The sequence below is a fragment of the Athene cunicularia genome, assembly GCF_003259725.1.
Source record: "Athene cunicularia isolate RWA chromosome 2 unlocalized genomic scaffold, athCun1 chr2_part1, whole genome shotgun sequence".
NCBI classification, from domain to species: domain Eukaryota; kingdom Metazoa; phylum Chordata; class Aves; order Strigiformes; family Strigidae; genus Athene; species Athene cunicularia.
In genome coordinates this window covers 152,467,218-152,488,564 of record NW_020799095.1, presented here as the reverse complement: position 1 = coordinate 152,488,564, position 21,347 = coordinate 152,467,218, and the positions used below count along the sequence as shown (strand labels likewise).

General features: G+C 48.8%; 2 protein-coding genes across 2 annotated transcripts; both read left to right on the top strand.

The window, feature by feature from the left end:
- The first annotated feature begins 6,013 nt into the window (after nt 1–6,013).
- On the top strand, nt 6,014–8,305 carry LOC113476935 (lymphocyte antigen 6E-like). Its single transcript, XM_026842946.1, has 3 exons — nt 6,014–6,830; nt 7,497–7,616; nt 7,994–8,305. Exons 1-3 carry the CDS (start codon nt 6,779–6,781, stop codon nt 8,182–8,184), a joined length of 363 nt encoding a protein of 120 aa, XP_026698747.1. The 5' UTR covers nt 6,014–6,778; the 3' UTR covers nt 8,185–8,305.
- Nucleotides 8,306–13,448: 5,143 nt separating this feature from the next.
- On the top strand, nt 13,449–16,407 carry LOC113476936 (lymphocyte antigen 6E-like). The gene is made up of 3 exons (XM_026842947.1): nt 13,449–13,535; nt 15,197–15,316; nt 16,005–16,407. The coding sequence occupies exons 1-3, from the start codon at nt 13,484–13,486 to the stop codon at nt 16,160–16,162; spliced, it is 330 nt and encodes a 109-aa protein (XP_026698748.1). The 5' UTR covers nt 13,449–13,483; the 3' UTR covers nt 16,163–16,407.
- Nucleotides 16,408–21,347: the final 4,940 nt, after the last annotated feature.

Sequence of the window (21,347 nt, the reverse complement as noted above, 5' to 3'; positions counted from 1 at the left end):
AAAGGGTGTGTTGCCCTGTAAACCAGTTCTGTAGGGCTTGACTGTTTCTGTCAAAAAGCTCAGCAAAGCCAAGAGTAGAAATCCAAGTGGATGGGAGGTATGAAGCAAAAGCAAGGTGGAGAGTTTGTGTTTTGCCAAGTATCAGATAACCTGTACCGGGCTGGGTAACGCATACGTGAAGCTTTAGAGAGGCTGATAAGTCTGGGGAGTGTCCTCTTGGCCCTTAGCCATAAGCAAGTGAGGTACAGGTTGGAGAATCCGAGCTGCTCACCATTGACATCACAGGGGCACAAACCAGTGGTCTGGCCTAACGCCCAATCTGTCAGGGATTTTTTCCACTGCTTAGAACCCTATGGAGCAGGATGATGCCCCCATCACAGAAACCTCAGAGTAGGATCCCTCTCCCAGCCCAGCTTGGGGTTATTTGGTGACTCCAGATAAACCCTACCTGCCTTAGCCCTTGCAGGAATGTTTTCCACTCAGCTTCTCCCACAAAATGTCTTTTTCTGTAGGCACAGAAGTCTGTGCTTTGATGCCCAAGACACTTGGTAGACCAAAGTCAAGACGCTAGCATTTTTGTCAGCATTTAACTAATAAAACGCAAAGTTAGAAGTTTAGCATTTTTCCCTTGCAATGACTTCCTTTTATTTTAAAGAAGGAAAAAAATAATCACAAAACCAAAAGATTTGGTTTTAGGCAGAACCAGAAGTGGTACTTTCCCCTGTAACTTCTGGGGTTACCAATGTGTTTTTCGTAAGAGCCTCTTGTTCATATTGGTTGGGAGGAGACCTCGAGGCAAATTTAGGAGGAACAAAGCTGACGGCTCATGCTGATACTGGGATGGGTTTGGGGCTGCTGTAGTTACATAATGATCCTTAAAAGTCCTTCTGGGGGCTGGAGGGTTTGTCTTCCTGCCTGCAGGCTGAGGGTGCCCTGCCCTGTGTGATGGCACAAGAACAGCTCTGATGCTGTGGCTGTCTGATAAGATAAATCTCTGGGTGGTAGGAGGTAGGGAGAAGTTCCTCTTGCCTTGTTTTGGCATCTGCTGCCCATGCCCAGCCTCTTCCCAGAAATGCTGAGGTTGGGAAGGTTTCTGGAGGGCTCGGGTCCAACCTCCTGCTCAAAGGAGGGCCAACTTTGGGTTGCTCAAGGCTCCAGCCAAACTCCAAGATCAGCAGAGAGGAGGGAGATTCTTCCACTGTATCTCAGGGTCCCTGTTTAGGCAGTTAATCATGGCCCCAGCAAACTTTTTTTTTTTTTCTTTCTTATATCCTGTTGTAACTTACTGCATCTTGTAACCAGCTGCTTGTTTCTCTGTGAACCTTGGAGGAAAGTCTGGCTCTGGCCTCCCTCTAGCCACCCCTCATTAAGTAGCTGAAGGCAACAACTCCATCCCCTCTTATCCTGCCCCCCTCCAGCCTGCCCTGTTGCGTGGGGACATTCAGCCCCACGTCTGGGACTTTGAGCTTTACCTTCCACCAAACACCAGCCTGCTGAACCTCAGAGGGATGCAGTAGGACCTTGCAGCTGAAGGAGGTAGGACCGTCTCATTCTATAGCTTGGGGGTGACCAAGCAATACCTGTCCCTGCACAAGAGGTTGGTTGAGCAGCTGGAGGCTCTGATGGAGCTCTGTCCCTGCCTGTTGCCTCTTCATCAGCATCCTGGAGAGATGGGAACATAAAGCCCGCACGTTGGTACCTTTTGCAGGCGCTAAAGCCCTCAGTCGGACTGAACTGTGCTCATCAGAAACCTTCCCACGTCGTGCTTTCTCCTGGGGATGAGTCAAGCTCTTGATACATGGCCAACAGATTATTGATCCTTGTTGATGAAAAAAAACGCATCAGCCTTCTGTTTCTCAAAGCTGCTTTCTGTGGCAGCGGGGCTGGCAGCACTGCTTCCCTGCCCAGCGGGGATGCATGGGGTGGAAGAGGGGTCCTGGCAGGTGATCTGAGGAAGGGCAGTCATCAAAGTTGTTTAGTTGCTCTTTCATCTGCTTAATGACAGGGCCTTTGCTCACCTGTAGGTGGTTCGGAGAGATGGGCTTTTTGGCTGATTCATCTTAATTGGTGCAGAGAGGGAAGTGGGTGTGATGAAAACTCCTCAGCGAGGAGCGTTTGCTGTAGAACTGCTGCTTATACTCTGCCTCTGCTCCCTGGTGAGTGATCAGATTAAGGGGAAAACAAAACAGCTGTAGGCTGGCAGACATGTGAGAGGTGGGAAACTCCTGTGGGGATGTGAGGAAGAGAAATGTGAAAGGCTTCCAGAGGGTTTTTTCCTCCCCTCGTTTCTTCCCTTGAGGTCTGATGTTGCAAAAATGAGAGGGAAAAAAAATAGGAGAAATAGAACAGAGATTTTTTTTAAAGAGAAATGCTTTTGTCAGTATGGATGAAAGGGGTAGAACAATATTTAAAATGAGATTATCATAGAATACCAGGTTAGAAGGGACCTCAAGGATCATTTGGTCTAACCTTTCCGGCAAAAGCACCATCTAGACAAGATGGCCCAACACCCTGGGCAGCTGAATCTTAAAAGTGTCCAATGGTGAGGAACCCACCACTTCCCTGGGGAGGTTATTCCCATGGCTGACTGTTCTCCTTGTGAAAAAATTTCATCTTGTGTCCAGTTGGAATCTCCCTGGGAGTAACTTGTACTTGTTACACCTCATCTTTTCCGTGTGACTCCTTGCAAAAAGGCAGTCTCCATCTTCTTTGTAGCCACCCTGTAAATACTGGAGCATGGTGACAAGGTCTCCCCTAAGCCTTCTCTTTTCAAGGCTGAACAAACACAGTTTTCTCAGCCTTTCCTCACGTGGCAGGTTTCCCAGTCTCCTGATCATCTTTGTGGCCCTTCTCTGGACCCTTTCCAGCCTGGTCACATCTTTTTTTTTTTTTTTTTTTTTTTTTTTGTGTAGCAGGGACCAAAACTGAGCACAGTATTCCAGGTGTGGCCTGACAAGTGCTGAGTAGAGTTGGGTAATGATTTAATCTCTGCTGGCGATGCCCTTGTTGATGCAGCCCAGCACCCCGTTGCTCTTCTTTGCTGCTGCAGCACCCTGGTCACTCCTACTGAGCTTGTTGTCCACCAGGACCCCCAGGTCCCTTTCCACTGCCGTGCTTCGGACCCTCTATCTCTGAGCAGAAGGAATAAGCACAAGGAATGAACACATGCATTTCCTTTTCCAGCACAGTTTAGCAGAAGAGAAAATCCATGCTTGTGGTTTGGCATAAGATGAGCTTAAGGAGTTCCCTGGGTTTACCCAGTTGTACTCGGTGTCCATCAACAGTCAGTCCAATTCAGACTGCTGTAAAACAAGCTCAAACTGGCCTGACGTTAGCCCTTGCCACGTGGCTGTAAATGCTGCACCGGTGATGCCAAGGAGAGTGGCTGCAAAGGAAAGGAAGCGATTAACCTATGAGAAATTGGATCCCGGTAATAAAATGAAGGACGGTTTAATGAGGGAGACAGAGAAGGCTTTCAAGGCAAGGATCGATGCCAGGATATCAAGTTTGTGTCCTCCAAAGAACTGGCACTTCTTCTGTGTAGCTGTGAAAGGGGGATGGCTGCCTGTCCTGGATGTCCCACAGGGAGTAAGTAGATAACATATAGGCTGGTTCTTACTACAGCTTCTTTTTAGTCATTAATGTGATATTTTTGGCTAGCTCAACATGTGCTACTCGAAAGGAAATAAAGAATCAGGAGGAGCTCAGCTTGGCTTGTGCCAGGCTCTGAGAACAGCTTCTCTAGACCTTTAATCCTGAGCCCCACTGCAAGCTGGGACTTGAGGAATTCCAATAAATTATTTAATGAATATCCTTAATCCAAGTCTGGATTAAGTGTCAATTACGAGTGATTGTCTTGACTCAGAGATAAGCCTTTGAATAACTGCTTTCATAGCTGCAGGAGGGCTCATGTGTTCCTTCTGCTGCTGTGAGCCCGAGAAGAGCGGGATGTGAAGTCTTTGCAAACTGAGGCAGCTTCCAGTGGTTCCCTGGGGTTGTCCCTGTATTTCGGGATGGTGAGGCAGACAGCTGATGCCTTTTTTTTTTTTTTTTAAAGCTGTTCTGTGTCATCTCTTCCATCTCTTTCTCAAGCCATAGCTGGACTCTTCAGCTCCTGAAGGCTTAGTTTGCCCAGGTGGAGAAGAACGGGGTGGCAATTATCGCAACTGGTTTTGATTAGGGCTTGTGTTTCCTTCTTAGCCCCCTCAGCACAAACAGTTCCTGACTTTCCAGAGTTCATTCCTGGTGCTGCAAACCCCACTTCTGTTGGAGAAAAGACCTGGAGGGGTTAAATCTCTGCTACCTCCTTTCCTGTGCGTCTTTGGACCCAGCACTGTCCTCATGTTTGTGTGGAGGATTCCCCACAAAACCAGGCGTGGGATGACCTTGAGTGCCTGCAAAAGTAAATTCTGCTGGTTGAGTTTCCAGGGATGAGATTTGAAGGCAGAGAGGGGAGGTGAAGAACTGAACCCAGCAGATCTAGCCTCTCTTCCTAGCCCAGGCATGTGGCACAATCCTTTTTTTTTTTTTTTTTTTTTTTTTTTTTTTTTGATTCAGCTTCTATTCCTTCTTCCTTGGGACCTTGTATGGAATGGCTACAGCCTCATACCTCAGTCAGCTTTCTGCTTCATCCCTGGGTCACCAACCCCAGCTTTGTCCTGATGCAGTCATGTGTGCCACACGAGCATGCAATGGGGTCTTGGCAGTGCTGGTGAAGAGCTGAGTATCTTTTCTTTTGGCATGTGGTCTGTGCTTTGGTCATGATTCCTTTCATCCTCCTTTACTGCTCTTAGTTATGCTTGGTTTAGGCTCACTTTCCCTAAAGCCAGGTGGGCAGGACTTGGAGCATGGCCCCTTTAGCAAGTGACATGCCTGGGCTCTGACTGCAAAACCCTTGACCCCTTACTGTGCAAATAAATAATTTTTCTTTCCCCTTTTTTTATATTATTACCTTTGAAAGAACCTCAACATAAAGTTGTGCTGAGTTGTCCCCACGGGGTGCCTTCCTGTGTGCTGGGTTAAAAAGCGCCGGTCTAAACCAGGAGGGATAATTCTATGAATAAAATGGAGAATAACTCCATCCTGTTTTTTCCGCTTCGAAAGTATAAGACAAGATGGTTTGATATCCTTAAGCACTTCAGTTTGGTATTACCACTGCTACTAACAGTAAGTTTAAAACTGAGTTTGCAAGACCTCGGGATTGAGTCTTGTTAGGTCTGCTCTTGTTGAGCTTGTCTTGACCTGCCTGAGGCTTTTGGTTTTTTTTTGTTTTTTTTTTTTTTTCAACTTGGCTGAGTGGTAAGACGGACCCAATGGCTGTGGTTAGTTTGTTTTACTTTTGTGTATCTCTGTATAGTGCAGCCATAGGTTTATATAGACAGCAGTGGCAAGCTGTTATTTTGTTTGGAATGAGGTATTTGACTCTGACCCAAGGACATAATGTAGAAAAACTCAGGCTTGGTACAAGACCAAAGGTCTTGAGAAGTGGAGGTGTGGGATGTGGTGCAGAGAAGTGCAGGTGTGGGGTGATGAGGTGGGACCTGGGCTGGAACTGGAAGCACCTCAGCTATAAACCACTCAGCTGAACAAACGCAGACCTGGAGCTGGACTAGGCTGGTTTTAGGGGTAACAAGTAGTACAAAAGTAGTACCTAACATACGTAGAAGGCGCTGCATATAGTAAACTGATATGTAACACGCAGCTACAGACCAGTGAAAAAGCATGTAAAAAAAACCCCAACTTACCAAACGTAATTAAAATGACCCTGAGTGAATCCTGGTGAGAGGAAGGAGCAGCCATCACTGTGAACATTGTTTTTTTCCTGCCACAGATGTTGACAACTCAGTGTAATGCCACCAGCATGAAACACTCGAGAGTGGGAAGGGTGAGCATAACACCAAGAAAAGCGGTAGAAACCACTAAGTGCGTGTAATAAATTTAATAATAATAATAATAATATCATTCTGCATACAATTATTCTTTGTTTTCATACAATCCAGACCAACACTCATTTTTGGATGACAAGATTTCAATTATACTAATGGTGTATGTACACACGTTCACGGTGTGCTTTCTCTTTGTCCGTGAGGAGGTTTTGAGGCTATAGCAGTGGCACGTGGCGTCTTTCTCTGCTTCTCTTGGGTTCCCCTCATCTTGCTGGTACCACACCCAGCTTAGAGTTGTGGCAATGGAACGGGTAGAGCAGCACTTGGGCCACGTCACATGAGGGAAATATGTGTAGCCACAGAGGGAACAAGCTCCCTAGTGCTGATACAAGGCACTAGGCTTGATCCCGACTAGGAAACCGAAGATTGACGTCCCGGTCCTCAAAGGTGGCTCCTTGCTGAACCCAGCACGCATATCCCCTTTTCTCTAGGACCAAGGCCCATCATGCAAGCCCAAGAGTCGCCTTCCCCCTTCTGGTGGCCTTGCTTCCCCCTAGACTGGTCACCACTTCCTACCCACCTTTTATCTCCTGCCCTCTCTCAAAGAGGAACTGCTGCTATCGGTAGCAACTGCTTTCCTTTGGGCTTATTCTGAGGTATTATGTGACATGCAGTGTGCTGCCTTTGCCTGAGAGCGACTCGGACAGCAGATGTGCGCGCTGGGTCCCTGTGAGGTTCTGCAAGTATGTGTCTGTCCCCTGCTCCGGGCTGTGCAACACATAGATTGATCTGTGTCATCCTCTGTGTTGGCCACCCTCTCAGCTACACGACCCCGCGGAGGGGTGGGAGCTGCTTCCCCCGAAGACTGTGCAGGCAGGGAAGAGCAAACAGAGATGAGGGCTCTCCTGATGGTGTGTCTGGCCGCTGTCCTCTGCGTGGAGGTTGGTGAGTTGTTCAGGATTGCTGCAAGGCTTGGGCTGGGCTGGAGAGAACCGGCATTTTCTAGGGAGAAGTCACACCTGGAGTTTTTAAGTCCAGTGGTCTTTAAGAAGTCAGTAGATAATGATAGATAAAGGGTTGGTCTCCACAGTCAGCTCTGCCTCTCCTTTGTGCTGTCGCACCTGTCAGGATTTGTGCAGTAGACGCACTGCCTTGGGCTGCCCGCAGAGCAAGCCAAAACCTTCCCCAAATCTCACGATGTGCCACCGGTAAGAAGAGCCCTTTGGGTTTCTCTGCAAAGCCAATCGCTTCTGGAGATCTGCAGCTAATGATACACTCCTTGGATGGGGTTGCAATTAAGCTTTGAGCTAGAAACTGAGTGCAGCCTTTACTGCTCTTCCGTCCCTGTGACCGTTTGCTAAATGCTGTGATGGGGTAGTTGAATATCAACATCCCCAGAGAGTCTCTGCGTCCCACTCCCCTGGAAGGAGAGTTTTTCTACAGGGTAGTGTGTGCTTAGTAATTCCAGGCATGGGATAGTAGAAAGGGTAGAACTGGCTCAGCTAAATCCTTTGTCTTATTCTACGTCTGCTGGTCTGCACAGGGACATGTCCAGCTGAGGAGTTTCTTGCTTTTGACCTCATGCAAATCATTTATGTTCCCCTCCTGTAGCTAACTTGCTGATGTGCTACACCTGCACCAACCAGACCAGCAATGATCAGTGCCTGACAACTTCCCCATATACCAAAAACGAGACAGCCTGTGCGACTATAGTTGAGGAGAAAGGTGCTGGTGAGTCCTACTGTCATGATCTGCCTGGGCTGTGACCTCCCAGTTGTGCTGCCCAACGCTCCTGTGTCCCAGTCCAGCCCTGCTCCCAGTGGCTCTGTGTCCTTCCCCGCTTCCTGCTCCAGTGTACTCGGGTGTAAAACATTTTCCTTCCATGGGGCTTTGGGAGATCTTGAATAGTGTTGGGTTACAGATCAAAACAAATTATTTCTTTGCTTGAGCAGCGAGGCAGAGGGTGGTTAAATGAACACCACAGCCCACGTAGACTTGGGTGATCTCACATGCTGCTGACAGAGTAAAGTCAGGATTTGATCTTGGGAGAAAGATTCATGGGTTGGTTTTATTTGATTTATTTATTTATTTATTTATTTTTAATCCAGGCATTCACCAACAGAAGTTGATCAGCAAAAACTGTGTTTCGGCTTGCAGTGCGTTTCAAGACCTTTACGAATGTTGCAGTCAGGATAACTGCAATCGCAGCGAGGCATCTGGGATGTGCCCTCCCACGCTGGTGCTGGGATCTGTAGTTCTGGTCAGTGTTGCCAGGCCCCTTCTCTGGACTGGACTGTAATCAAGTCCCTGTTGAATAACCCACGCAAGCTGCTTTAACCCATCCTGGTCCCCCAGCACCTCCAGTCGTTTTGTCCTTCTGTTCCCAGAATGTCTTCTGAACATCTGCTGTTCAGGCACGGGAAGGCTAGCTTGAGCCTGATGGAGAAGAGATCTCTGTTTTTCTTTTATCACTTCTCATGCAACAGGACTCTGCAGCCACCATTTAAAAAAAAAAAAAATCTTGGAAATGTTTATTGAGTGCTGACTCACAGCAAGACTGGAGTTTTGCCAGCAGCATGGTCAGGTTGTTCATGCAATTAGACAGAGTGCTAAACAAATGGAGGTGAGTAGGAGGATACAACCCTGATCAGCACAGACCCAGATCGGAGTGTGTCTCTTACTGTTTCAGCCAGGCAGAAATTGCTGAACGCTTATAGAAAAGGTATGGAAAATAATGAACTTGCAAATTCAGCGGTGGTGTTCTACTTTGCTGTCAACAGTCTGGTCCTGACGAGGTCTGGGACAGCATAGGGAAGGCATGTTGGCAAATGGGGACAGCTGGTGCCCGTTGTGGAGCTGAGCTCTCTTCCTCCAAAATCAGGTGGCTGAATCCAAAATACCAGTAGATCTGAAATTGTCAGGGAGGGTCCTAGTTAGTGAGGCCAGAGATGTGCTGAGGAGCAGACTAACAATTAACGTGGGCAACTGTACATGGGCTCTCCGTGTATTATTGGTAGACGTAGACATAGCTGCCTCTCTGAGAGCTCTTCTGCAGCATGGTTTCAGCCCCAGGGCAGCTGGAAAGGCTGGTGACCTCCTTCGGAGCTTGTGACACCTTGGCATTGCTGCTGGATACCCCTGTTAATGCCCCCAAGTACAGGTATGATCCTGTATGTAACTTAATCCAGACCCAGATGTGACTTTGGCAATACACGAGTCCCAGAGGCACCATAAAATCAGGTGACAGTGGTAAACACAGATTTAGGATGCCCCTGGGGCACTAATTCCCTGTCATGCTTGAGAGGAAGCCAAAGGGCAGGTTCTCAGAAGGATTTCAACACCTTGGTGTAATCTGGCCCTAGGCTGCTCTGTGTTCTTGAACTTGAGTATTTTTGCCCCACAGTGGGACAATCAGGGCCAGTCACCTTCACCCAGGCATGGGGTGTGCACGGGAGGTGGGGTAGGAGCAGCCACAGGGTCCGAGTCCTTCAGTGATTTGGCATGCAAAGGGTTTAAGCCCATGTTACTTTAGAGTAAACCCATCGGTGGGATTAGCTCCAAATTCACCTTGGCTTCCCTAGGAGTTAAGCACTGAAACATCTTTAGAGGTGGGGACAGATCTGTGTCAGGGTGATGGTGGTGACAAGCTGTCCTGATTCTGAGATCACCACGACCAGGAAGGATATGAGGAACGAGCCCTGCAGGATCATCTATAAGTAAATCCCCAGGGAGGACAAAGATGGAGAGAAAGAGCCGGAAGGAAAAAAAAAAATCTTTATTCAGCCACTGTCATTGAATTTAAGCCTGGGAAGAGCTGGAGGCTGCCCTCACCTAGAGGATGCTCAAAACACAGGCCTGTGTCAGCATTTCCTAAGGTAATGTACAATCTGTTATCTTCCCTGCCAAAAACAAGCGGTACCATGTTGACCTGGCTTCTTCCTCCCCCCATAATCCCACCCATATGGGTGGGGAACGCGACAGTGTTAAATTCTGCGGTTACTTCAACGGGTTTTATTTAGGGCTGGGAAATCCCTGGTGGTGCAATCATGGGAGTCACTGGGGTTGGGAAAGTCCTTTTAAAATCATCAAGTCAAGCCTATCACTAAACCATGCCCCTAAGCACCACATCTACACGTCTTTTAAGCATCTTCGGGGATGGTGAGTCTACCACATCCCTGGGCAGCCTGTTCCAGTGCTTGGCAATTCTTTCCATGAAGAAATTTTTCCTAATATCCCGTTTGACCTCCCCTGGTGCAACTCGAGGCTGTTTTCTCTCATTCTATCACTTGTTACCTGGGAAGAGAGATCAAGGCCCACATTATGCCTGATGCTGAGAATCAATTCTGGCCTGGTATATTAAGAACTGGGTGGGAAACAGCAATACATACAGCTTGGGATGATGCTGGGATAGATGGAAATATTTGGGAACCCTCCAAGATGCCGCCTAAGGAGTGATGAGACAGATGTCGTGCTCTGACCACAGGGAAGCTGAGCAGCTAAAAACTTCAGGACAAATAAAAGGAAGGGATCCTATGACACCAAGATGGTCTGTCCCTCCTCACTGATGTGGTTCCATATGTGGCCACTTGTTCTAAGGCCTTTCAGGGGAAGAGCCCAGTATGCGGCTCCCAGAAGCTGGGCAGATCCCTGGCTGACTTCTGTTCGTTGACTTCTGATTGTTTTCCATCCAGGAAGACTCAACAGCCGGAACAGTGCAGAGGGCAGCCAAATGCAGCCACGTTTACTAACCAGCTCTAACACAACTGTGTAGTGCGGTGTGGCACAGCCAAGAGTAAAATCGGGGAGCAAGCTCTCATCCTGAAGGATGTGATTCACGTGCCTGAAAGGGTCTGATCGCCAAGGCTGAACCTAAGCAAGGGAAATAAACAGTTCCTGGGAACAAGCCCTGACCTGTATTATCATCCACAACATCTAATTAATCATTTTAATTGCTAGCATGTTCCCTGGCAGAGCTTTAACATGGACCAACTGCCATAGTCCCATGCAATGTCTGGGAAAAAAAAACAACAGGGGAGAGAGCACAAGGGAAGGACTATTCACAACAAGCACCGTTGATGTCCACCGCTTGGCCTCCGGGGTGGAGATGCTCCTGGACACATTTAATTTACTGCTTCATTTTTGCTCTGTGGTGTTGGATACTGGGGTAGTATCCAATATTTTTGCAGCTCTCTGCTCTGACCCAACCAAGCACTGCCTTCCGTGATGCTTCCCTGTGTTGGCCATTCCGGGTGCCACGACCACCCTCAGTTTCCCATCTGCCTCTGAGGAAATTCCAGCCGCTGCAGTCCCACGCCTCACACACGTGCATCAGACGTACCTAAGGCCGGGATGGTAACTTCCCAACTATCTGGCTCAGTGGGCCGCTGGCAACCCTCGAAATGCTGAGTGACCCATGGTGCACCCCTGTCCATCATCACGCTTGTCCATCAAACCACTCCTGCCTGCAGAGCAGTGGTGGACCACTTCCTCTGGCCTTGCAGACCGTCTTCCTGCTGTCAGGGAGGAGCAGATTTGAATCCTTGGACCAGGTGCCTCTCCTCCAGCTCTGTGTCAGAGGAAATGTTCACGCCATCAGCCCTTAGAAGTGAGGGAATAAACTGAGAGAGACATGTTTGTGTTTTTTTTTTTTTTTTTAAAGTAGAAATGCACATTGTTAATCCTACTGAAGAGTAACACACTTGTTTTTTCCTTCTGCCTCAAAAAAACCCCTCAGTCAAATCTAGTTGTTAAAGCAAACTGCTTTATCAGTGTAGACCTTTGCCAACGTGCTCCTGATGCTGCAGGACACTGAGCCTTGGCTTCCCAGGCTGATTTCCAGACTCCCCTGAAAACTCAGCCCTGCAAGAGGACGCCACGCAGTGGATCACACCGGGCAATCCTTATTCGTTGAAATAGCTCTTCGGTGGCTGCCTCGTGACACCTGGGAGGGCTGACACACCTTCTCTGGCATCCGTGGTGGCGTGTGGAGCCTGGGTCTGGCAGAGCTTCATCTGTTGGGCAAGCGGTGGGGCTTAGCCTCTCCACGCCCAGCAGGTGTAGGTCCATCAGCAAGGAATGGTTAGTGCTGGGGGGCATTATCAGAGTGGACTTCACCATCCTGTTGGTCTTGCTTTGTGTCAGGTGTATTGGCAGAGCCAGTGGTTTAATGCTGGTGTCAGAAATATCTGCAAACCAGCAGAAAAAAAAATCTCACCTCTCTTTTTTTTTTTTTTTTTTTTTTTTTAATTGAAAAGAAAGACACTGTGGGTTTTTGGTGTCCCTTGAACTTCCTCTGGCCATGCCTTCGTTGTGATGAGCAATGATTGGCCCCATCAGATGCTCTAAATGTCTCTGATGAGCATCACCCCTGCTTCAGGGATGCCTACTCACCCGACTGCACTACCCAGAAACTAATGTTGGCCCCCAAACATTTTAGCCCTCCCCTCATCCACCTCATCTCTTTCTTCCACATGTTTTCTGAGCTTCTGCCTCTTCTCCTTCTTCATCTCCATTTTCTAAACCCCAGGTTGTGTCGCTGCATCTGGGTCTCTGGTCTCTTTCCTGCAGACTGTGTCTTGCAGAGTGGAGAAGGAAGGGGCGAGCAGAGAGCTGATTGCCCAAGCAGCTTTATTCAGAGGGGCTGCTCCGGCTTCATCCCCTCTGCTCTTTGGTGAGTGGTGACTCATGGAGATGTCTGCTGATATCCAGCACCAAACTTCCTGGTAACTCTTACCTTGGAAGCAGAAGTGGGACAGGCAATCAAAAGGAGGCCCTAGAAGGGCTGAAATTATCAGCTCCAGCTCCACCCACATGTAAGCAGGCAGAGAAATTGTAAAGGCTGAAAACATTATACCTGGCTGGCATCTAGCAGGACTTTGAATCGGATGCTGTACATAGAATTGGGACAAAGATATTTTTACCTTTTGCTCAGATGTAGCGAAGGAAAGCTGTTGCAAAGCTGGAAACCAACCTCAGGTGTCCTGGTCTCTGCATTTGAACCCCCAAAGCTGTCGCTCTCTCGCAGCAGCTGCTCTCAAGACAAGGATGCAGAGCATTTAGGACTTTGTAGGGAACCAGCAGTGAAATTATAAGACATTTCCTGTTTATACTGCCAATCGTGAATACGTAGCTAGAGCTAACCTGGCTGTAAATATCGGGAGTTCTCCAGGTCTAACCCTGGAAACGCACTTTGCAATAATCCACCCAGATGAAGCCATTAATTTATGCAATTTACTACCATTTAGCGTTGAGTAGCTGCCTTCACTCGGCTATCTGGCCACAGGTGCGACGATCAGATTGGAGCTAAACAGTACAAAAGCCCCGCTCAGCCTTCAGTAGATAAATTAAAGTATTAAAAGCAATAAATGGAATGAATTGCCTCAGTGCTTTCACTCCTCTCTGGACCCATCAGATCAGCCTGAAGGCGACACCGAGGTGAGAGAACAACCCACATGCATTCCTTACCTCTCAAATAACGCGTGATCCCTGCCCACTCTTTCAAAATCGTCTTCATCATCGCTCGGTCCAAACGCAGGGAAGATATATATCCCGTCCCCAGGTGAGGGTGCTTTTTCCGGACTGCGGACACAACTGAGAAGATGAAGGCTTCCCTCCTTGCCGTGCTGGCTTTGATCCTATGCGCAGATCAAGGTGAGGTGTCACGGACAAAGAATAGTTGAGTTTTTTAAAGTCAGGGAGGCCTTGCAGCCAGGGAAAGGAATCATGGGAGAGGGTGCCTTAGCTCTTGCAATGGAGCATCTGAAGGGCAAAGTGCTCCTCTTTGGGTTTCTTATCTGTAGTCTCAGCCCGGATGTGTGAAACTTTTATTTTCCGTAGGGAAATTTCCCTATAGATGCACATCGCTACTGGATTTTTATGAAAGCGAGACAGAAAAGAAAAAAAAAAAAAAAAAAAAGGAAGCAGTTGCCACCGTTCTGCCTTTGTTAAGAGACTTTCCAGTGAGTTTGCTGAGATGATGCAAGACTGTGGTTATTTCTAAATCTTGATGAAGTGCTTCAGACTATGATAGCACAATACATCAGCAACTCTGTGCACCTGGTTCCTGCTGCAGGCACTGACGCCGTTTCTAGCAGCAGCGGGATAGGGCCAGATCTACAACATCTGGCTTTGTGCAGCTGCCTGATGAATGCTCCTGATTTCTGCCCATCTCAGAGACCCGGCAAGCTTGCTGATTTCGGAGATTTTGGGACAAAGTTGGGGAATTAGGGAGAAGTTGGGTTGTGGACTAAATGGGTTAAGCAGCCTTACGCTGGAATATTGGGTGGAGATGTATATTTGCATATTATTTGCATTATAGATTATGTATTTATTTCACAGAGAGATTGCAAATGAAATCAGAGCCCTCTTTAAGTATATGATCTTACAGCCTCTACAGACAAGGCAGTTAAGTAACTGGAGAGAATAAATGTTTTTCCTCATTTTGTGAAGTGGAACAGGGTTTGCCAGCACTTGGAAATTTGCCACGTTGTCTGGTGCAGAAAATAATTTCTTGGAATAGTTATTTCTGTCTCATTGTGGCCTAAGAATACCTTTCTGCTACTTAGCTTTGTTCACTTACCGGAATAACGATGCTGACAAAATTCCAAGTGTTAACAAGGCCCAAGGGACAGAGAGAATTGTCTTTGGTACCAAAATGAAGACTGTCCAATCTGCATGAGATAATCTAGGCGGTAAAAATGAAATGCTAGACTGCACCTGTCTTCAGGCTGAATTCACACAGCAAAGAGTTAAAAGACAGTCTTCTCACTTTTTAATTTTTTTTTTTTTTTTTTTTTAACCCAGGTAATATATATCTACATTTGAGGGCGTTAAAGTCCCACCCAAAGACACAGGCCCGGGAGACTGACTTCTTTAGGCTGTTGAGGTCCAAATTTACCCCATTCGATGGCCAATGCTTACTGCCCAATTAGGCTAAAGTCCTCCTTATAGTGTCTCCAGCAGCTATGAAGCATGACCCCAAGCCCTGCGTCATCTGTGTAGACCCTTCCCAGCTCCCTGCATCACATCAAAGCCCATGGTGCTGTTGTTTGGAGTGCAGGGCAGGACGGGCAGGCTTGCACCGTCGGTGTGCGTGTGCAGAGCTGTGTGTGCCTGAGTGCGTGTGTCGGGTGTAAATGTGCAAGTGTGCGGGCAGCAGAATAGATTGGGGGTGGGTCTTGCAGCCCCATCATTTCCAGCAGGCCTCCACCTCGTGCATTTAAGAACCAATGGAAAGAAGGCGGTAATTCTTGCTACCAGGACTGGTGGCATTTTTTTCCTCCATCTTCCACATCCTTTGTCTCCTCCTGCAGCAAACGCCCTGTACTGCTACACCTGCGACCGGGAACAAAGCAACTGGAGGTGTTTGAAGGCCGAGAAGTGCTCGGACAAGGATGAGTATTGTGTGACCAATGTTGCCTCTGTAGGAATTGGTATGTGCTGGCTGCGTATCCTCTGATGGGGACTCGGGAATGGGATGTGGGGTTTTGACTGGGTTTGTTGTGGCTGCCCTTTGTTGATGGATGGGCTGAGGAGTCATGGAGAAGCACGTGTGGGAGGTGGAGCCCTTGCTAGCCCAGCCTGGCAGCGCTGAAATCCTCCTCCCCATCACACATCGAGATTGTCCTCTTTGGCTTTTGTTTTATGCCTCCATGGGAAGGCAGTGGACACCGAGAGAAGAAGGACAAAGAGAGGATCCTTCATAGGACAAACAAATAAATTTGAACCTTGATTAGACACAGAGATGAAAAGAAGCAGGTAGCCAGGATGGATGAGAGATATAGAAGGGAATAAAATTATTTCCTTTAAGCAAAGAAGTCAGAAAATGTGCTTTTGATTCAAGCATAAACAAGGATGCCATTGTTCACTTAAGAAAGCCTTGACATGAAGGTCCATGCTGGGAGGTGCCAGCTGCTCAGCAGGGATTTTGAATGCCTTGTGGAGCTGGCCACCAACAATTACTGGGCTGTGGTGGGGTTGGGGTGGGTCTCGTTGGCCATGCTGGTCCCTGGGGCTGTGGGGGACAAGGGGACTCATTAGCCCATCTCCTTCCCGCACAACATCAAGGAGCACTCAACAGCCTCTCATTGCTAATACTGCTCTCTCCCTTCTTTGGGCAAGGCTCTTTGTCTTTCTGGAAGAGGATCACCAAGAAGTGCTCTGAGACCTGCCCACGTCACAACTTCCTGCTGGGCCTGGCTTCCTACACCTCGTATTGCTGCCAAACCTTCTTGTGCAACCTCAGCGCGTGCCCGGGACCCAGGCTAGCTCGGGATTGAGATGGCAGGGGGGGTCCTGTGCCTGTGTCCTTCTTCACCTGCTCGGCGGTGGTGGGAGAAAGGGGCTCCTGAAGAGCACGGCCAGATTCTCCAAGGAGGGTATGGACACCAAGCATGCTGCAGAGTAGATAAAGTATTATGGTCATGACCTTCTGCCCTGTGTTGCCTCCTGACCTATCGCTTCTCATGCTTTAGCTCTGTCGCCCTGGTAGGTTGGTGGGGATGCGGCTGTGCTAAACCCTCTGCACCCTGGGGGAGGGAGATGCTGCTTCTGCACGTCCTGCAAATCTCTAGAGGGGTTTCTTCTCCAGTCTGATCTCAGAAGCTGCTGGGAGCCACAGCAGAGACAGCTTCCAGGCTCAGGGAGAGGGGTGTAGAAAAACAACACCCCTTCGGAGCCGGCTCAGGAGGGAAAGTGTGCAAATGCACAGGGTTGCTGCTGGGGAAGAGGAAAAACGCAGCTCTGTATGTAAAAGCCTGAGTCTGCCCTGGGTGCTAACCACGACTCTCCCCCCTGCACCCCTCACCCTCTCCATCCAGACTCTCGTTCCCAGCCCCCAAGGAGGGACAGTGACATTCTCCTGTGCCCCATTAACAACCACATACTTTTTTCCCGTTGACTTCACCTGCATCGCCATATTTTGATCAAAAAGATTCTTGTCCGCGCAGCCTGCGCATCTGTGCGTATCTGCGGGCTTTGTCCCCACCTCCACTTCCAGCAGCTGTCTTGGTTCATCCCTTTCACCGTGTTGCCTCTCTTGCTTGTGGCTGTTGGAGCTAAGTGGCCGTAGCCAGGGTTAGCACTGGACCTACAGCTTGGCCGTGTGACCTCCAGCAAGCCGTTCATTTACCCGTCCCTCCGACATCCCCCAAAGTAATGGCAGCATAATGAAAAGTATTTGCAGCATTTGGGTCGAGCTGCTGGGGAACAGTGGAGGGGTTTGTAAGAGAAGAATACAGATTTCAGAGAGGCCAGATATTTCATGTAGATGTTTCTAGAGGCTGCGGTGAAAGAGGGTAAAAGGAAGCTGAAAAAATGACACAGTGATGAGACCTCAGAGATTTTTCATAGCCAGAGGTGCTGCTGAATGCCTCTCCCTCCTCTCAGGCAGCAATTTTTGGAGGAGTTTTGCTCTGGTAAAAACATGGAAATGCTTAAATTTGGGTCAGCCCGGGCTCCCAAATCTGCAAAACATTGCTCATCCAAGGGATGACGCTCCACGCTGTGCTCCGAACCCAGCCCTGGTAAACAAGAGGGACAAAAGGGGTTTTGAGCTGTGCCGAGTGAGTCTGCCTTGGGCGAGTGCCCGTGGCTGCTCTGGATGAATGCCGCCTTCTGAAGTGCTGCATAAGAGATGCGCGCTCTCTTTTATTAATCGACTTCTACTTTCCTCTACCCCCTCCTTCGCAGCGTTACGCCATGCTGCCAGGGCAGATCGTGCCGAAGGAGCCGAGCTGGGTGATGCACCTCCCTTTACCTCTTCATTAGACCGTCATTTCTTTCATACCCCATTTAGGAATTTTTATTTTTCTTCCCGAAGCAATCCAAGTCCCCCCCTACAAAAAAAAAAAAAAAAAAAAAAAAAAAAGGGACTTTGTGTGTTTTCTTTCCTGTGTGCCGGAATTATTCAGCTCTCTGAAAGCACTGAAGAATCCCAGTTGGACAGGCTCTAATAATTAATATTTCATTGCATTGGATTTACACATCCTGCAGTAGTGGAGACAGAGTCCCCCCACAGCCTGCAGGAAAACAAAGTCAAGTAATTTTACTGCTTTAAAGCAAAACTGGATGTGTTGGTTGTTTGGGTTTTTTTTGTTTGTTTTTTTTTTGCTTGGTTAGGTCTGCCTTTGCTGCAGGAAAGCATTCTTGTATCCCATGGCTAATATAAGGGGAAAGAAATCATTCTGGGCATGGTTGGAGAGCAAAGGGTTATTTCCCTTGCCCAAAGGGCGCTGCAGCTCATGGACATGAAAATCTGCCCTCCTCCCATGGTGCAAAGCTACCCTGGTGGCAATTTCTTCTCTCCAATACATCTGAGATGTGCAGTGAAGAAGAAGAAGAGGTGGTGTGATTCCTGACCACTGATTTTGACCAGGAATTAGGGCCAGAGAGATGGCAGTCGTTAAAACGTGGATGAGGCTCTCCAGAAAATTACCTTGTGCCCCTTGCTGTGTTGTGCAAGGCAGAATTCACCCCATGGGTTTGAAATTTAGTTGGAGGACCCTAAACAGAAAGGGGTTGTGCACTGGGTGGGAAGGGACTAGTTGTTAACATGGTTATAGACTGCACTGAGCTCCTCTGAGCACATTCAAAGATGTGACGGTGATGGGAGAGGTGGGAGAGAGGTGAAGAAGCCCTTCTGCAGGGCTCAGGTGCAGCATCTGAGTGGTTTGGGGCATCCCCCAGTGCAAAAGAAACAGCTCAGCTGGAGATGGTTCAGGGTTTGGAAGAAAGATGCTACAGAGACTCATCACGGTGTTATTGCGGGCTTTTGGGGAGGGGAAACCCGACCAGGCAGACATGGGGAGAGAGGGGAGAGGGGGCTGTTGTCCTCCAAATGGGCTACCAGACCCTGGTGCAAGGCATGGAGAAAGAAGCGCCCAAGCACAGCACTTAGAAGAAGCAGCATAAAGCAAACACGGAGTCCTTTTAGTGGCTGGAGCTGGCAGGCACAGGCAGCACTGAGATGAAGCAACAAACAATTACAAATGGCGCAATAAATGCGTGGTTGCAGATAATAACCAGCGTTTTAAATACCTAAGAGATGGGTTGGATGGACATCAGGGGGAGTTGTGACGTGGTTCTTTCGGGTCTAGGCTGTAGGACTGTTGGGCTCGCTGCGTGTGGTTGTCACCCTTCCCTTCTGCTGTCAGAGCTACCTCGAACAGCCAAAGCCACGTGAAAAATTTAGCCCTGCGTGTGGGCAGGGCTGGAGGAGCGCTGGGAGGGAGGCTGCAAGCAGGATGGAGCTGGCAAGCCTTGCAGACAGGGGCAGAGGTCCCCACGGGTGGTGGCCACCAAGCCTTCCTGTGGCCAGACACCCACGCCACCGAGATGAGTATCACGCTGGGCAGGAAATCTCCAAACCTCCTTTCTGAAGCACAGCAGCACCTGACGTTGCTTAATTCTCTGCAAGGCTTGGGGCGACGGGGGGTGAGGTCCGTGTTTTGTTTGTGGGGTGGCCAACATCATCGGGAGGCTGGTGAGACCTGCTGGGTCACCCAACCCGGGGAGAGAGGGAGGGAGGGAGAGGGGAGAAGTGACCCCTGGCTGTCCCCAGCAGGTCCCAGGGTGTGCTGCAGGATGGACAAACACCTCTTTGGACTTGTGACAGCTCCCTGCTGGGGGCTTGGGTGGAAATGCTGCAGGAAATTCAGCTCGGGGGGGAAATTCCAGCTCTCTGGGGAGACCAGGAGTTTTCCAAACCAAAGCTAGAAGCTGTAATGACCTTCTGGGGGCAAGACACATTGTTTGTGGTACAAATCAAGATAGTTGTTTATTTAAAAAAAAATATTTATTCTCCTTTTCTTTCTTGACTTTTGATTTCACAAGAGATACTTGATTTTAAGCATTGCAAACTGAAATGGCTTTTGAGGACTCGTGCTGTGGCCTTCATTCACTTGCCTAATGCTGGATGCCTCAGTCTGTGTCTGCCCCCCAGGGTGCAGAGAGCTGGACAATTCTGGGGTGACTCCCCCCTCCCAGGACAGGCATCAAAGACAGTGCTTGAAGGGCTCAGTGGAGACCCTCAACTCTTTTCAGAGGTCCAGGGCAAGTGAGTCAGAGAGAACTACTGTTTACATGCCTAAATTAGTTGCTTTGAATAGCAGCCTCAGTGAGAGAAAAAAAAAAAAGAAAAAAAAAAAAGAAAAAAAGGGGGAAAAAAAAAAAAAAAAAAAAAAAAGAAAAAAAGGGTGGCAAAATTATCAAGAAAACACACCTATGAGAGGAAACTTGATGGGAGTTGGCACATTACCATAAAACTTCCATGTCTGCTGCACTAACGAATAGTCTGAATTATGGTGGGGGGAACAACAACAACAACAACAAATCACTTTCTTGGGAAATCCTGGATATTTTCCAGCACAGAGAGCCAGACTAAGCCCACGAGAGGGAGCTGGTGCCTCTGCGCAGTGCCGGACTGGCCACAAAATGCTTTCTGCTGATGCTCCTGGAGCAATTTCCAGGGAAAAAAAACCAAACAAACAAAAAAAAACCCAACAAACCAGTAGCCATGGCGGGGGGATGAGGGGGTTCGGCTGGAAGCAGCCCTGGGAAGGATGGTTGCGGGACCGCGCTGCTGGTGCCAGGCACGCTGAGCTCTGACAGCCGGCTCTGGCCAGCCTCCAGCGTCTGCTCACTCCCACGCCGGGGACGTGCCTTGGTTTGGCTGTGCAGGGTAATTCGAGTGTATCTAATATCAGCTCTTGGGGTGCCTGTGCTAGAAGAGGTGGCATTTGCATCTTGAACCCCAAAGCTGGTGTTGAGACCTGCAAGGTTTCACTCCAGAGCCTGAGGCTGTGGGCTGCTTGGCAGTGGGGTGCAACTCTCTGTCCCACCCTCTCCTACGGCTCGGTGCTCTTGGGGCATCCCCAGAATTGCTGGGCTGATGTTGGGCTGGGCCTGGGCAGCATGAAGGGAACATTATTTTTTTGGCATCTATGAGGTCCTGGGGATTAAAAAGGGGGATTGTATTGGAGGGTGTTGTCCTTTTCCGTCCCATTATGGGTGTCTCTGTTCCCTTTGTCTGATTTTCCTTCACATTCCCTCTTTGCAACGACTCCTTGAACATCTTCCCACCTTTCTAATATTGAACTCCCCTAACTTCCTCCATTCCTCTCAGAAATGGTCTCAGCCAAAAGAACAAGACTAGCACCTACAACCCACCAGGCATGCAAATCACGGAAATTCCACATTTTTCCTCCTCACCCGTGGGTTTTAACCCTGTCCTCAACCCACTGCCTGATGGCCTCAGCAACTGTATGAAAGTAGAGACAGGGAAAAGTCCACGAAGGCCTTTGGGGAGAAGGTGGTCAAGGCAAGACTTCAAACCAAGCCCTACCACCTCTTCCCCATGTCTGACCTTGGGAGAGTCGTTCGCTGCCTGACTCATGTGCTGAAGCTGGAGATAGCAGCGCAAGGCTTCTCGCCCTGACCTGGAGGGCTCTTTGCATCCCAGCACTC